General features: G+C 36.7%; 1 protein-coding gene and 1 long non-coding RNA gene across 3 annotated transcripts; both read left to right on the top strand.

The window, feature by feature from the left end:
• The first annotated feature begins 2,866 nt into the window (after positions 1-2,866).
• On the top strand, positions 2,867-4,089 carry LOC149150272 (histone chaperone ASF1B-like). Of its 2 annotated transcripts, none has more exons than XM_089439739.1 (3): positions 2,867-3,199; positions 3,327-3,406; positions 3,506-4,089. In XM_089439739.1, exons 1-3 carry the CDS (start codon positions 3,088-3,090, stop codon positions 3,851-3,853), a joined length of 540 nt encoding a protein of 179 aa, XP_089295865.1. In that variant the 5' UTR covers positions 2,867-3,087; the 3' UTR covers positions 3,854-4,089. The 2 variants fall into 2 exon arrangements, with proteins under 2 accessions (XP_089295865.1, XP_089295864.1); XM_089439738.1 differs by having other exon boundaries at positions 2,874-3,199; positions 3,291-3,406.
• A 303-nt stretch (positions 4,090-4,392) lies between these two features.
• On the top strand, positions 4,393-5,678 carry LOC149150271 (uncharacterized). The gene is made up of 2 exons (XR_016262689.1): positions 4,393-4,487; positions 4,579-5,678. It is a non-coding gene; the product is annotated as an uncharacterized LOC149150271 (long non-coding RNA).
• The last annotated feature ends 8,924 nt before the right edge of the window (positions 5,679-14,602 follow it).

The following is a 14,602-nucleotide window of genomic DNA, read 5'->3' as shown; positions in this document are numbered from 1 at the left end:
TATAAAATCTGATTTCAAAATTTTGGCCAAGGGATGAATAAGGGAGAGATGCATGCAAATCCAGACGATAGTTGTAGCTTGAGAATTGGGTGCTTTACTTATGTCTAGGGTTCTCTTGACAATATCATCAATTTCCTCTGCACAGTTTTTGTCCTAAAAGGTGAACTGCAGGTAACTGCAAAATCGCCTAACCTCGGCCTTAACAAGATCATGAGGGTGAGCGCCATTAGAGGCATTGATAGTAATCGCCAATATAGGAACATAGTAGTATCTTAGACCAACAAACAAAGCATAACCAAAAGCATGAGTAAAATAGATTGCCACAGAGGGGCCAATAATATATCCTAATGCAAAGACACAACTGAATGAAAAATAGGGAGCACCTAGGTTTAGCTTTGAATCATAGGTCCAAAAGATGAGTAATTGAGATACTTAAGCCAACAAAACCAATGATAGGTCCATTAATAACTTCTCCTCTTGAACAAAGTCATTCTTCACCAACCACCACCACTTTACCATATCATACCACTTATGTACTATCTTCCTCATGCGTAATTATTAGATTAATACTTTACTTCACATAATAATGGAACTCTTCCTCCCTATGAAGCTAACAAGTTGAAAACTCCATGTTCAATACTAATTCAATGCATCGGTTTTCCCTTCTGAGTGAATGAGGAATGATGAAATACAAAACCTTCCTTAGCATGATTGGTACACACCCTTTGACATTGATAGTGAAACTTCTAAGCATCGTCTCTAAATCAAGGCACCTATATGTGCCTTCAAAGTCCATGGAACATGCAGAGAGGGGGTCCTATAGCCTCCTTTTTATGGAGATTCATATTCTAGTTGACTATCACACTCAAGCCTTCCCTTGATTAGGTTGTTCTTTAGAGGTATTTACTCTCAACACATGTTAGATGTGGGATCTTGGGGTATGATTCAAGTTCTTCACAATTCTTGTGTCTATCTGAGCAAGTCGTATATCCTGGGGAAGAGTATTTTTTATTCTCCTTGATATGATAAGGAGGGAATCTCCTATCATAGTGATCTCTTGAGAATTCATTTCCATAGCTTGCTTAATCCCCTGAAAGAGAGTGTAGGATTTAGAAAATTATTGGTCATCAATTATAATCCCCAAGGATATTCTTATTCCAGTTGATTCCTGGGATAAAAGACCACCCCTGTAGTTCCTTCCATCCCTGGATTTCCTTTTGCTACCCATAAAAAAATAGGATGCAATTTTTATGAATAGATACCCATTTCTTAAAGTCTTCTCCTATTATTCTGATTTTAGAGTGCTCTTTAGGGGTTATGATCTGCATTGGTGAAGAAGATATGTTAAATGAGTTGACCCAATCAGAGAGGGTCTAAATTGGTATCCTCTTTATCTCTTTAGCCTTGAGGATTTCTCATGTGAGAACTATGATCCTGGTTGAAACTTTTATACTATTTGTTTCCTCATTTTGAAATATGATTTTGTTTCTTGCCATCCATATTTTCCAGGATACCATTTTTACAGTTGTTTCCCAAATCCTTTCCATTTTCTTTTCACCACTAAAAGATTCTAGGTAGTAGCCAAACCATCTTCTTATTATGTTAGATATACTATTAAGTTGCATGATTGTTCTTGCATAGAATGGTGATCTAAGGCCCTATTACGTCCATCAGGATATTAATCATCCCCATCCTAGAAATGCTAAAATATTTTTAAATATATTTCTTATAAAATAATATACTTAATTTCTCCACATACATATATATTCACTTTTGGAAATTATAGTTTTATTGACTTGAAATTATAATTTTATTGATTTTTTTTCACATTAATATTAAAATTAAAAAAATCTAATTGTAAACACATTAAAAAGGTGAATTTATAGGCATTAAATTTATTTTTATATTACTTTTTCTTTTTATATGAGAATAGGATGCAATTTTTATGCTGGGATACCCAATCCTTAAAGTCTTCTCCTATTATTTTGATTTTAGAGTGGATGCAATTTTTATGCTGGGATACCCATTTTTTAAAGTCTTCTCTTATTATTTTGATTTTAGAGTGGTTTTCTGCATTGGTAAAGGAGATATGATAAATGAGTTGACCCAATCAGAGAGGGTTGAAATTGGTATCCTAATCCTTTATCTATTTAGCCTTGAAGATTTCTCACGTGAGAACTCTGATCCTGGCTGTAACTTTAATATTATATGTTTCCTCATTTTGAAATATGATTTTGTTTCTTACTATCCATAATTTCCAGCGTACTATTTTTACAATTGTTTCCCAAATCCTTTTCATTTTCATTTTCTTTTTATCACTAAAATATTCTAGATAGTAACCAAACCATCTTCCTATTATTTAGATATACTATTAAGCTACGTAATTGTTCTCACATAGAAATAGTGATCCAATCCCTATCACCTCCATCAAATTATTAATCATCTCCATCCTAAAAATACTAAAATATTTATAAATATATTTCTTATAAAATAATATACTTAATTTCTCCACATTAGAAATTATAATTTTATTTACTTGAAATTATAATTTTATTATTTTTTTCACATTAATATTAAACTTTTAAAATTTTATTATTTTTTTCACATTAATATTAAACTTTTAAAAATCTAATTGTAAACCCATTAAAAAGGTGAATTCATAGCAATTAAATTTATTATTATATGACCTTTTCTTTTTATACAAGATATTTATATAGAACATATATTACACTTTTCAATTTTAAGAATGCAATATATAAATTACATATGCAATCTTTTCGATAATACACTTTATTCGATCTTAGATTCTGGAATACGGTTTATTAGTTTTACGCCGTAAGGCGTTCCCTCTGAGAGGAACTCCCCTCTGTGCCGCGGTGTCTCGTTATGGACCCTTAGATCGATTGTTAGACGATGGAATAAACTCCAACCATTAGATCATCGGCCTTTTTAGAAACCAAGCGTCAGCGAAGAGAGGCCAAGCGTCTGTGGATGGATGAATTAGCAAGGCCTCTGCCAAAGTGGAGATATTATTAGCAAGATCCCTGCCAAACCAGAGAAGCAAGCAGTTGCAGCTCAGAGAGAAAGATGGCGAGCTGCGTGAGCATAACTAATGTGACCGTGCTGGACAATCCTGCCATGTTTCCCAATCCATTTCAGCTCGAGATCTCCTACGAGAGCCTTCTTCCCCTCAATTATGGTCAGTTTTGCTTCAAATTGCTGGTATGTCTATAGCCATTTTTTAGGGATTTTTGTGTAAAATTTAATCCCATTGGCTTCTGCTGTTATAGATCTGGAATGGAACCTCATATATGTGGGATGCGCAGAGGACGAAAGCTATGATCAGGTCCTTCAGACTGTGCACGTCGGACCTGTGAAAGTCGGGAATTATCGATTTGTCCTGCAGGTATTGATCAATAATCAATGCAGTTTCTGATGGGGTTTGAGTTTATTTATTTGTAGTTCTGGGGTTTTGAGATTTTCTTCAATTTTAATTCTTTTCCAGGCGGATCCTCCAGAGGTTGAGTTGATTCGATCCGAGGACTTATTGGGTGTGGCGGCCATTGTTCTGAGCTGCTCTTACAGAGGGCGGGAGTTTACACGTGTGGGTTATTATGTGAGCAACCAGTACGTGCAGCAGGAGCTTATTGAGGAGCCTCCTTCAATTGTGGCCATTGACAAGGTTCAGAGATTTGTTTTGGCATCCATGCCTAGGGTTAGCAGGTTTCCCATTTCTTTTCAAACCTGTTCTACTATTCAATGTGATTCCAATTCTAGTGATGATTATGGGGATGAGGATGAGGATGATGATGATTGTGGTGATGTAGTTGATTTGCTGGAGTTATTGGGGTAGTTTTCAGTTTTTAATCCCAAAAGGGTGTTTTTGTAATTTTAAAAATGTCCCAGTTGGGGAAGACTGTATAATATGCATGGGCTTTTGGTGGGTTGGGTATGGAGATACATCATATCTGGCTTAAGTTTGATTATATACCTGCGTATGCAGTTTCTGCATATGCACCCGACTTGATAATGCCCATGTGATCTGCCCAGGGCAAGAAATGGAAGGGTTGCTTTAAGAAAGGCATGGGTTTGGAGTCTAGACTACTCCATTTCTGCACAGAGGGTTGGTGTGGATTTTTAGAACAGGGGGAGGGGCAGGCGGAGGGGAATGCAGGCAGGGCAAAGTTACATTCAAGTGTCTGTTGCTTGTTATGATCATTGGTGGTGTCAGTTATGGAATGCTTGTCATGAGAAGACACGGTTTTGAATCTCCCATATATACTCTGTTTTTTAATGTTCTATATGTTCCTTGCTGGTCATAACCAATTTATCTGAAATGAAATCACTCTACTCATGTAAAATATTGCTGTGTTCCTGCTTTGAACTCTAATTGTCTTTAATTTCTTTCTGAGTAATGAGTATGATGAACATCAGAACGGTTCAAAGCAAACTTCTAAATTAGGAGATCCTTCTTCCCCTCAATTATGGTCAGTTTTGCTTCAAATTGCTGGTATGTCTATAGCCATTTTTTAGGGATTTTTGTGTAAAATTTAATCCCATTGGCTTCTGCTGTTATAGATCTGGAATGGAACCTCATATATGTGGGATGCGCAGAGGACGAAAGCTATGATCAGGTCCTTCAGACTGTGCACGTCGGACCTGTGAAAGTCGGGAATTATCGATTTGTCCTGCAGGTATTGATCAATAATCAATGCAGTTTCTGATGGGGTTTGAGTTTATTTATTTGTAGTTCTGGGGTTTTGAGATTTTCTTCAATTTTAATTCTTTTCCAAGCGCATCCTCTAGAGGTTGAGTTGATTCGATCCGAGGACTTATTGGGTGTGGCGGCCATTGTTCTGAGCTGCTCTTACAGAGGGCGGGAGTTTACACGTGTGGGTTATTATGTGAGCAACCAGTACGTGCAGCAGGAGCTTATTGAGGAGCCTCCTTCAACTGTGGCCATTGATAAGGTTCAGAGATTTGTTTTGGCATCCATGCCTAGGGTTAGCAGGTTTCCCATTTCTTTTCAAACCTGTTCTACTATTCAATGTGATTCCAATTCTAGTGATGATTATGGGGATGAGGATGAGGATGATGATGATTGTGGTGATGTAGTTGATTTGCTGGAGTTATTGGGGTAGTTTTCAGTTTTTAATCCCAAAAGGGTGTTTTTGTAATTTTAAAAATGTCCCAGTTGGGGAAGACTGTATAATATGCATGGGCTTTTGGTGGGTTGGGTATGGAGATACATCATATCTGGCTTAAGTTTGATTATATACCTGCGTATGCAGTTTCTGCATATGCACCCGACTTGATAATGCCCATGTGATCTGCCCAGGGCAAGAAATGGAAGGGTTGCTTTAAGAAAGGCATGGGTTTGGAGTCTGGACTACTCCATTTCTGCACAGAGGGTTGGTGTGGATTTTTAGAACAGGGGGAGGGGCAGGCGGAGGGGAATGCAGGCAGGGCAAAGTTACATTCAAGTGTCTGTTGCTTGTTCTGATCATTGGTGGTGTCAGTTATGGAATGCTTGTCATGAGAAGACACGGTTTTGAATCTCCCATATATACTCTGTTTTTGAATGTCCTATATGTTCCTTGCTGGTCATAACCAATTTATCTGAAATGAAATCACTCTACTCATGTAAAATATTGCTGTGTTCCTGCTTTGAACTCTAATTGTCTTTAATTTCTTTCTGAGTAATGAGTATGATGAACATCAGAACGGTTCAAAGCAAACTTCTAAATGCAAGATTATATATGAAGTCAAATCATGCATAAAAACCTAATTTACATGAAAATCATCATATCTATTCCTATATTTAAGGTTCAGAGATAATTAAAAAAGCTTTAGCTGTATTGGGCGGATGTATATGAATTTTCATAATTGTAGCATAAGATTTATAACTGTTCACAGAGGTCATATAGATCTTATAGACACTTATAAATTGGGTTTAGAAGTTTTGGCTTTTCATCACTGAAACATAACATTTGTAATGGTTTACAGAGGGGTCATATTGTAGATGTATTTATAAATTTTGAACTTAGTTAGCTAAAGCAATCTTGAGTTAATTGTAAAATTTTTATTTTATAATATTAAAATTTGATATTTTGTATTATTTTATTTGTGAAAAGAATTGGAATCTTATTCTGCAATGATGGTTGAGTAAGAAGTAAATGTGAAACACATAAGTAAGATGAAAAAAAAATGAATTAAAAATAATAAAATTGAATTAAAAAATATACAGTAAAATTTTTAATTTTATAATATTAAAATTTGATATTTTGTATTATTTTATTTGTGAAAAGAATTGAAATCTTATTCTGCAATGATGGTTGAGGAATAAGTTGTAAATGTGAAACATGGAAATAAGAAGGAAAAAAATGAATTAAAAACAATAAAATTGAATTAAAAAATATACAGTAAAATATTGAGAAAATAGAAATAATAATAATAATTTAAAATTTAATTAATTATAAAACATATTTTTACGCCGTAAGGCGTTCCCTCTGAGAGGAACTCCCCTTCGTGCCGTGGTGTCTCATTATGGGCCCTTAGATCGATTGTTAGACGATGGAATAAACTCCAACCATTAGATCATCGGCCTTTTTAGAAACCAAGCGTCAGCGAAGAGAGGCCAAGCGTCTGTGGATGGATGAGAGAGGACAGCAATCTGAGGCGCCTCGATCCCCTTCGATCTGAACATCGGGGAGCTCTATGAAGCGGATCATGTCCCTTGACGAAGATGGCAGGGTGTGGTGAGGAGAGCCGTCCATCCATTCGGCGGTGAAGAAGGTGACAGAAAAGCCATGGTACACAGTCAGCCGAATATTCACACCAGTTCACACCAGTTCTTCACTTGATCGCTCTACTTTGTGGTCACTCATTTCATGGCTCCTCGGCATTCTCGTTCTCTGTTGGCAAAAGCTTTCTTATTCTTTATTCTTATTCTTTCCCCCGTTGCAATTTCCACAGGGCTTTGCATTGCAATCAGCCATGCAATTCAAAGAAAAACCAAATATTCTTGCAGCAGATGTCTTCCCTGTACCTCTGGGCCCAAAGATAAAAGGGTGCAATCTTATCTTTGTTAATTGCACTGGAAAGAGCTTGAGCAATAATGCTCTGCCCAACCAGTTCCTCGAAAGACTTGGGACTGTACTTTTGACTCAAGCTTCTATTCACTAACATGTTTTCGTCAGTCCTCATCTGTAAGGATTCCTCCTCTGTCTCATATTCACTAATCCCTGACTTTTTGGTCCTGTGATGAGTTTTGATGAGAGGATGGAGATCTAGCTCACTGAAACGTCTGTTGTTTACATGGGGAGAATCACCATAATCGTCCAGAGGCGAGTCCAAGGTTAAAACATTCGTGTGGGGGGGGATCTGACCAATGGGGTTTCATCCTTTGAATAGGAGCAATCCGAGGAAGAAAAATCTGTAACATATTCAAATTGAATAGGTTCTTGATAGTGCAGAGTACTAGTAGAATCAGAGAGTGATTTTCTCCTATTGGCAACCAGCACACCACATGAAAACCTCTTCCCTCTGATGCCCTTCAATTTTTTACCTCTACCATTTCGCCTTCCAGACCAGGACCAAGGAAGTCTGCATCCATTTCTTGAAATTGTTTGACAACCCCCAAACTCTTCAACATTTCTTTGTATATCGATGTTGTTTTGCAGATTTTCCTCCCTTAAAGTTTTATGATCATAAGGCCCAATGTAAGGGTCTATAGTATAAGCCCCATTGTCATCTAAAACAAGTTCGAAGCTTTCTTCTTTGCAAGTATTAGCGGGAGAACTAATCAATGAAAAATCATCTTCATCTACAGGCAGTGTAAACTCATGGAAGGAATTCAGAGCTGCAGGATGGTTTTCATCGGTAAATCCCTGGTATATTTTGAATGATCTTGAAGATGTAGATTTGCTCTTTCTAGCAACAAGTTTTCTTTTCTGAAAGTACTTGGGATTTTTTCGGTTGCTTTTCCTTCTATGATATTTGAGTGCACCTTCAGCATCGAGATCCTCTACCAGAGTACTTCCACCAACAAATTCTCTTTTTGAACTCTTAATATTTTGTATGATTTTTTGTACTGTATCATGTATGCTGTTTTTATCAGAAGTTGTCAAGTTGGTATCAGACACTTTTCCTTCTTGTAAGGCCATGGAACTCATTTATATTGAAGCAGTTAAAGATAATTTTGCATAGGTTATTCACATTAAGGACTGTAGCCTTTCAATTGTTCATCGCAGACCAACATTATCAGAATTCAGTCACAAGTCTGGTGTCGAGATAAATTTGCCACGTCACCTGATTTTTCAAATACAAAAACAGATATCTTAGAATACCCAAAATAGGAAAGCTTATTTCCATTCCAAAATCTACTGTGCTTTTTGGCTTCTCTAAGCTCAGGTTTCTACTTTATGCCTGCAAGTTTCCTCATTCACTCAGTTTTATCTACGTTAAGATACCCATGAGTTCATGGACTCTCATTATGATGTTTTGATCTATTAATTCGTCGCAGAAATCCATCTTGTTTTATCTTACTTAGTGGTACAATTCCATCTTTACTTCGTAAAATTCCTGGATGTACCAATTTCAATGATTTTGAATAATTAAGACTGACACATCAAGGAGTTCTGGTTCAAAATCTCTCAAGTTAGACTCAGTTTCAGAATTCCAAGTCATATAATACGCACACCTAAACAGTTTAAAAGCATTAAAGTTTTATCGGAAATTTAAGGTTGAAAAGGTTTTCTGATGAGATTCTAGCTTTAGGAAAATCTGTGCGAAGATAGAATTTCAGTGCCATGGATGGAGAAAGTCAAAGTTATCCTCTACCGCCAGCTTAGACGCCATCAAATATTCCAAAAATTGAGGACTTCCTGTGAAAGTTCACGCTTTCCCTTCATCATTAATAGAGCAAGCAGCAAGAGCTTATCATTTCCCATGCACATGTACATATTATTCATAATGATCCCTATCCATGATTAATACATAGTAGTTACGATGACTCTACCACTCAATATAACTTCCAATTGCAGGGAACAACACTAAGAAAAGAAAAGAAAAAAACCCTGCAACACAGAAATTGGACGAAAAATTCTATTATCTATAATAAACTCTTTGTGAGTTCATAACACAGATTATCCTTGAAATGAGAAAAAACCAATAACTTCCCTTTTTGATTCGGAAAGAGTAGGCAGGTTGCTTACTTGAATTTTGAATTTGAATGATGATATTCTCAAAATCAATGCCCAAGCCAGCACCATTGAATTATAATTGCTAATGTGACTAACTATATATATATATATATATATATATATATATATATATATATATATATATATATATATATATATATATATATATATATATATATATATTTATAGCACGATTTCCATCTCTACGACTTAATATAAGATTTGGAAATGGTGGCCATCAACTACTCCATCACCATTAGCAGGCCTGCATTTAATAATATTCAAATTAAATTTTGTGCAGGCCTAATGGAGTCATGTAGTTTAAATAAACAAGAGAGAACTCTTGTTAAATTAATTAATAGAAAATGCTGGTTGGTGGCAGAATGCAAGGTCATTTTAAGATCAGGAAGGTGACTTTCGTTGTATTGTGGATTTGTGTTGGTTTATTAATCACTTATTCTGATTCATATATGTTGATCTCATTATCTATATGATCCAAATATAAAAAGCAGAGGATTCCTGAGAATAGAGAATATATTCATTAGTTTATAATTTATGTTCTAGCATTATTTGGCTAGCTGACCAAGTCATTTGGACATGGCTTTGCCCTAGTTGCAGGTATTCTTCAAAGTGATCCACTAGTGCAAGTGTTTATCATAGATCTCCACAAAAACAGTGAAGTGTTTATCATAGATCTTTATCATAGATCTCCACAAAAACAGTGAAGTGTTTATCATAGATCTTCACAAAAACTATTAACAGTTAATCCATATGGATATAATTTCGAAAACAGTTTGGGATACAAAATTCAATTCATTACGCCGTAAGGCGTTTCCCTTTGAAATGAATTGCCCCAGCCGATGCCGTGTCTTATTGTTGACCGAGTTTGGGATACAAAATTCAATTCATTACGCCGTAAGGCGTTTCCCTTTGAAATGAATTGCCCCAGCCGATGCCGTGTCTTATTGTTGACCGTAGATTTGTGGTGTTAGACAATTGAAGGAAGTTTGGTCGTTGATCCTCACACTGTCCTTTTGTCTCCCAACCCAATGGCCTCTGTGTCTTCTGAGTTATTGTTCGGGCGGTGGCAGATTAAGCATTTCTTGCTGTCGAGCCTCGCACGGACACTGGAGGCCTTTCCTACGATGGTCATGATTTTCGCCGACTATGAACCCCATTGGCATTGCAATGGAGGGAAAACCCCAGAGGATTTCCTTTCCGTGAAGCCAAGGTTCGAATCCTGCAGCCCGACGGGATCTATATGCTCCATGAACCGGGCCTCATGGGACTGGGACGGAGGCCCCGGGGTTTCGACGGTTTCGCACTTTATTTCATTTCATAAAAAATGAACACCACTCCATTCAAGTACAACCTTTGACATGTTACAAAAATTGAAAGATCCATATAACCCGCATCGATATGCTCTTAATCCGTGCTGCTATGAAGCCTTCACATGGGTCCCCTCGACCTAAAATTATTTAATGAGAAAGTTCAAAGGGGAGGTGCATTTTCGAACGGACTCGCCTTTTAACAACCTGCAGATCCTCACTTGATTGTCCGTGCTGCACTAATTTGTTTATCCTGTCGCACAAAAATTCTGTTTTCAATGACAAATTTTACAAGTAATAATAATTTTTTAAGATACAGTGAGCGCTTACAATGATTCAGTGCATGGTTTAACGACGTTTTAGGAGCTAGCCATGGGAGATTTCAGAAGACTATGCTGCTGCTGATGCCTAGAGAGGTTTGTCTATTTTGTTCATGTGTGAAGTCTCGAGGAGACTGCATTTGTAGTTGGGACACTGTTGCCTGCACCTTAAAGGCCTGCTTAGACCTTCATAAACAAAGTTACATTCAAATGAAGCATGCCAACCGAGCCAACATACTAAATAAGTAGCTTCCACTAGGTATTTAGTCATATATTCTCTGTTTGATATGTGCTTATTTATTTTTTATTTTTCAACTTGAAAGGGTGTACCTAATGTCTGTGCATATCCTTCTTACTTCCAGAACACCTAGAATAGGTTACATCATTTGCATTATCAAAAGTAGAATCACAACACACGCAAACAAATACATACGCCCACCAAGCACAAGAAAATAGTGTGATGGCAACTTTACATACGCCCACCAAGCACAAGAAAATAGTGTGATGGCTATCAACTTTTTTAAATCAAACTTGTAATAATCTCAATAATAAATCTAATGTTCTTTAGAGAAGACCTGCTACTCTAGTTTTTGTTGGGTTTCGTACAGTTTATAGTGTATCATAAGGAAATACATTTCTTGAAGGGATTGCATCAGAAGGCTCAACGGACCTTTGAGCATTTTTGTAGGGGTTTAAGTTATCCAATCATTAAAATTTTTGATAAAATTAGTCTGGACTATCCACATGCCTATTTTTTTCAATAAATTTGAAGAAGTGCATGTTTTTGCTTTAATAATATGTATACTCCTAAATTTTCTGAACTGTAGTTTTGTGGGCCAATTGTTTTCTGTATTGTACGGTATCCACATTTGAATTTAGATTCTATCTTGATAACTATCATTTCTTAGTATGTTTTTATGAATATATTGCATTGTAAGTGTTCTCTCTTCTTACATTGGACAAGAGAATACGGCTGTCTTTGACAATGTGAAGTTGTGGAAGATGCAAAACTTCCCTTGCTTTACATGAGCCAACTTGACCTTCAATAGAAATGTTGCTGAACACAATGAGAAGTTTCATGCTTCTTTAGAGAGCATCCCGAAAGGCTTGTGTAATTCCTGCTTTGTTTTGGTTGATGCCTTGCTGAGGAATCATTGAGACTCATCATGGTTTTGTGGTCCAATCAGAACCTATTCAATACTCACCTTCGTTGACTATATTAGTCGATCACAAACCTTGTCAAAACTCTCAAGCCAGTAGGGCTCCGGCACAATGTTAGTTCCTCAATATGGTGATCAAAGTCTGTCTTCAACATTACAATTGTCTTCACGCATCCTTTTTCTAAATGAATCTATATTACATGCGCTTGAAGAACTAGCTTTGAAGTCTCTATTCTCAGGCAATGTTCAGGTCTAAGTTCATGTAGGCAATTCTATGTTGAAATTATACTTGCATACCAGAATCTTATATTGGCGGAAGACCGTTACTCAAATGTCTGCCAAAAAGAGAACCCATTTTGACACATCACCTATGCAGAGGAAGAAGCTTCACAAGTGTTTGGGCTCCTTTTCTCTATCATGGCTGGGGAAGTAGCCAAGAGTAAATATCTCTACAGGCATGAAGTCCAATAAAAATAATGTATAAGACATATTTGACAACCAACAATTGCATCTAAAATGAAAAATATGTTCTCGGCCTTTCAGAAAATGTGGAGTCTAGCAGAATGTGAGGCCGTCATTATCATCGAAATTCCAACCAGATATGAATCTTTCAGTCTTATGGTATTATGGGACAATAACATCACTGATATATGAACTATATATCAAGCTTTTAATCCTAAAATATAAGTGATGGATGCTTCATTACGAAGCCTAGAAGTCTTCTTTCAAATGTAACAATTGGATGATGCACAGAAGTTGATGCTAATAGAAGTCCGTATGGAGTGACCAACCCATAACATGGTGGTGGGCTCTTGTACGAGAAGCCTTCTTTCAAATATAACAACTGAATGATGCACAGAAGTTGATGCTAAAAGAAGTCAGTATGGAGCGACCAACCCTTAACATGGTGGTGGGCTCTTGTACGAGACTTAGTCAGCTCAAATTCACCTCCTACACAAACTTTGATATGCTTCAAGCAAGAAATGCAAGATAGGTTATACCTGAAGGGGTAAGCAGAGGAAATCATGAAGCAATGGATTCATGTAAGGCAAGTACCTAGTCAAAGGCATCAAACAATATTTTTGATGGCTTCAAGTCCATGGTGACGAATTGGAAGTTCCTCGACTCACTTCTCAGAGGACTCTCAACCAAAATATCCAAAGAAAAATGGACCTGCTTAGTATAAATGCTTTGGAGAATGCTTTACAAGTAGCTTTCGAGTTTGAGGCCAAAGCTTCAGAAGAAAATGTACTAAGCCTCCACCAACTAAAGTAAGGTTCTCGAAGCCTTATCTTTTAGAACCATCTCTATTAGTAACTCAGAGCAGCCTTTAAATCAGGGAAATGATTACACAATAGATAAAATTGGCCAGCGCTTATCAAAAATTCCATCCAGCCAGATAGCCGATGCTCAATCCTACTTTATATTTTCTAAGTGCAACCAATAACTCCACGAGGATAACATGATCCCTATTTAGCAAATACACCCCCTGCCTGCTCAAATGGTTGGTACCTATAATCATAGCCCTGTATGGATAAAAATGATGACTACGAGTTACATTGGCTCTATACATTGATCGCAGTTTCTTTAGCTTTGCCAACAATCATTGTACTCTAGTATAGACTAAATGGACAATGGAATTTCCGTTATCCAGAAGATCGAATCTTACCCAAGGAATTCACAAAAGTTGTTGCCAACCCACAACTGGTTGAAAATAATCTCCATCATCATAACCAACTTTATGCCCATAATATGCACAAATGGTAACACATGATACATCTCCCAAACCAACGGAGTCCAACTAAAGTCTAATCCGAGATCCTCCATTCTCAACACTTTATACATAAAAAAACTTGTTTGTAATCGACCTCTCTTTGCACTTTTTGGGGCAATTGTTTGTAATCGGTCTCCTACAATGTATTTTAGGTATTAGAGGAGGGAAATGGTTATTTCCATTAATTGAGGAATCATTTAGGCAATTTCAGTCTTGTAGAAAAGATTTGTGTTGGTTCAACCTGGGCTCGAAACTTTTTTGTTGTCATCTAATTAATGAATGCATTAGGTTGACTATAACAAAATATCCATTTTCAGAATACACATTATCGTCCACCCTTGCTTTCAACAATGCCCATTCACATTATCGTCCACCCTTGCTTTCAACAATGCCCATTCACATGTCGCTATTCTTCCCCACTCTATGCCTTACCACTCTATGCCTTACGGCGTTTCCTTTGCAACATAAGGTGCAAATGCTAGTTATTCCTAATACATTATATATTTTGGTGAAATATTTATAGCTATATATTTTTAATAAGTTTATAAAACGAAAACATTAAAACGCTACTATACTTTGCTGCAAAGTGCGGGGTATATCCGTGGAAAAAGTACTCGCTGCAAAGCGCGGGGACCATCCGTGGAAAAAGTGCTCTAACAATTTTATTTAAGTAACCTTAGGGCAATGAAAAGATTGGATTTGATCGTGAAATTTAGATAAAATAATTGACATATTAAATATGTTTTATTTGAAAAATGGATATACATCGCTGCAGAACGTGGCGGCAAGTGGAAACACGAGTGATACTTTGAACCAA

Source organism: Pinus tabuliformis, chromosome 9, assembly GCF_031772625.1.
Source record: "Pinus tabuliformis cultivar Carrire ecotype Pingquan chromosome 9, CPIR1, whole genome shotgun sequence".
Classification (NCBI taxonomy): domain Eukaryota; kingdom Viridiplantae; phylum Streptophyta; class Pinopsida; order Pinales; family Pinaceae; genus Pinus; species Pinus tabuliformis.
This window is presented reverse-complemented; position numbering and strand designations above follow the sequence as displayed.

Coding starts and splice junctions, on each gene's coding strand:
- LOC149150272 (XM_089439738.1), top strand. CDS start 3,088: ATGGCGAGCTGCGTGAGCATAACTAATGTGACCGTGCTGGACAATCCT. Junction 3,200..3,290: donor CCTTCTTCCCCTCAATTATG/GTCAGTTTTGCT, acceptor CTGCTGTTATAG/ATCTGGAATGGAACCTCATA. Junction 3,407..3,505: donor ATTATCGATTTGTCCTGCAG/GTATTGATCAAT, acceptor ATTCTTTTCCAG/GCGGATCCTCCAGAGGTTGA.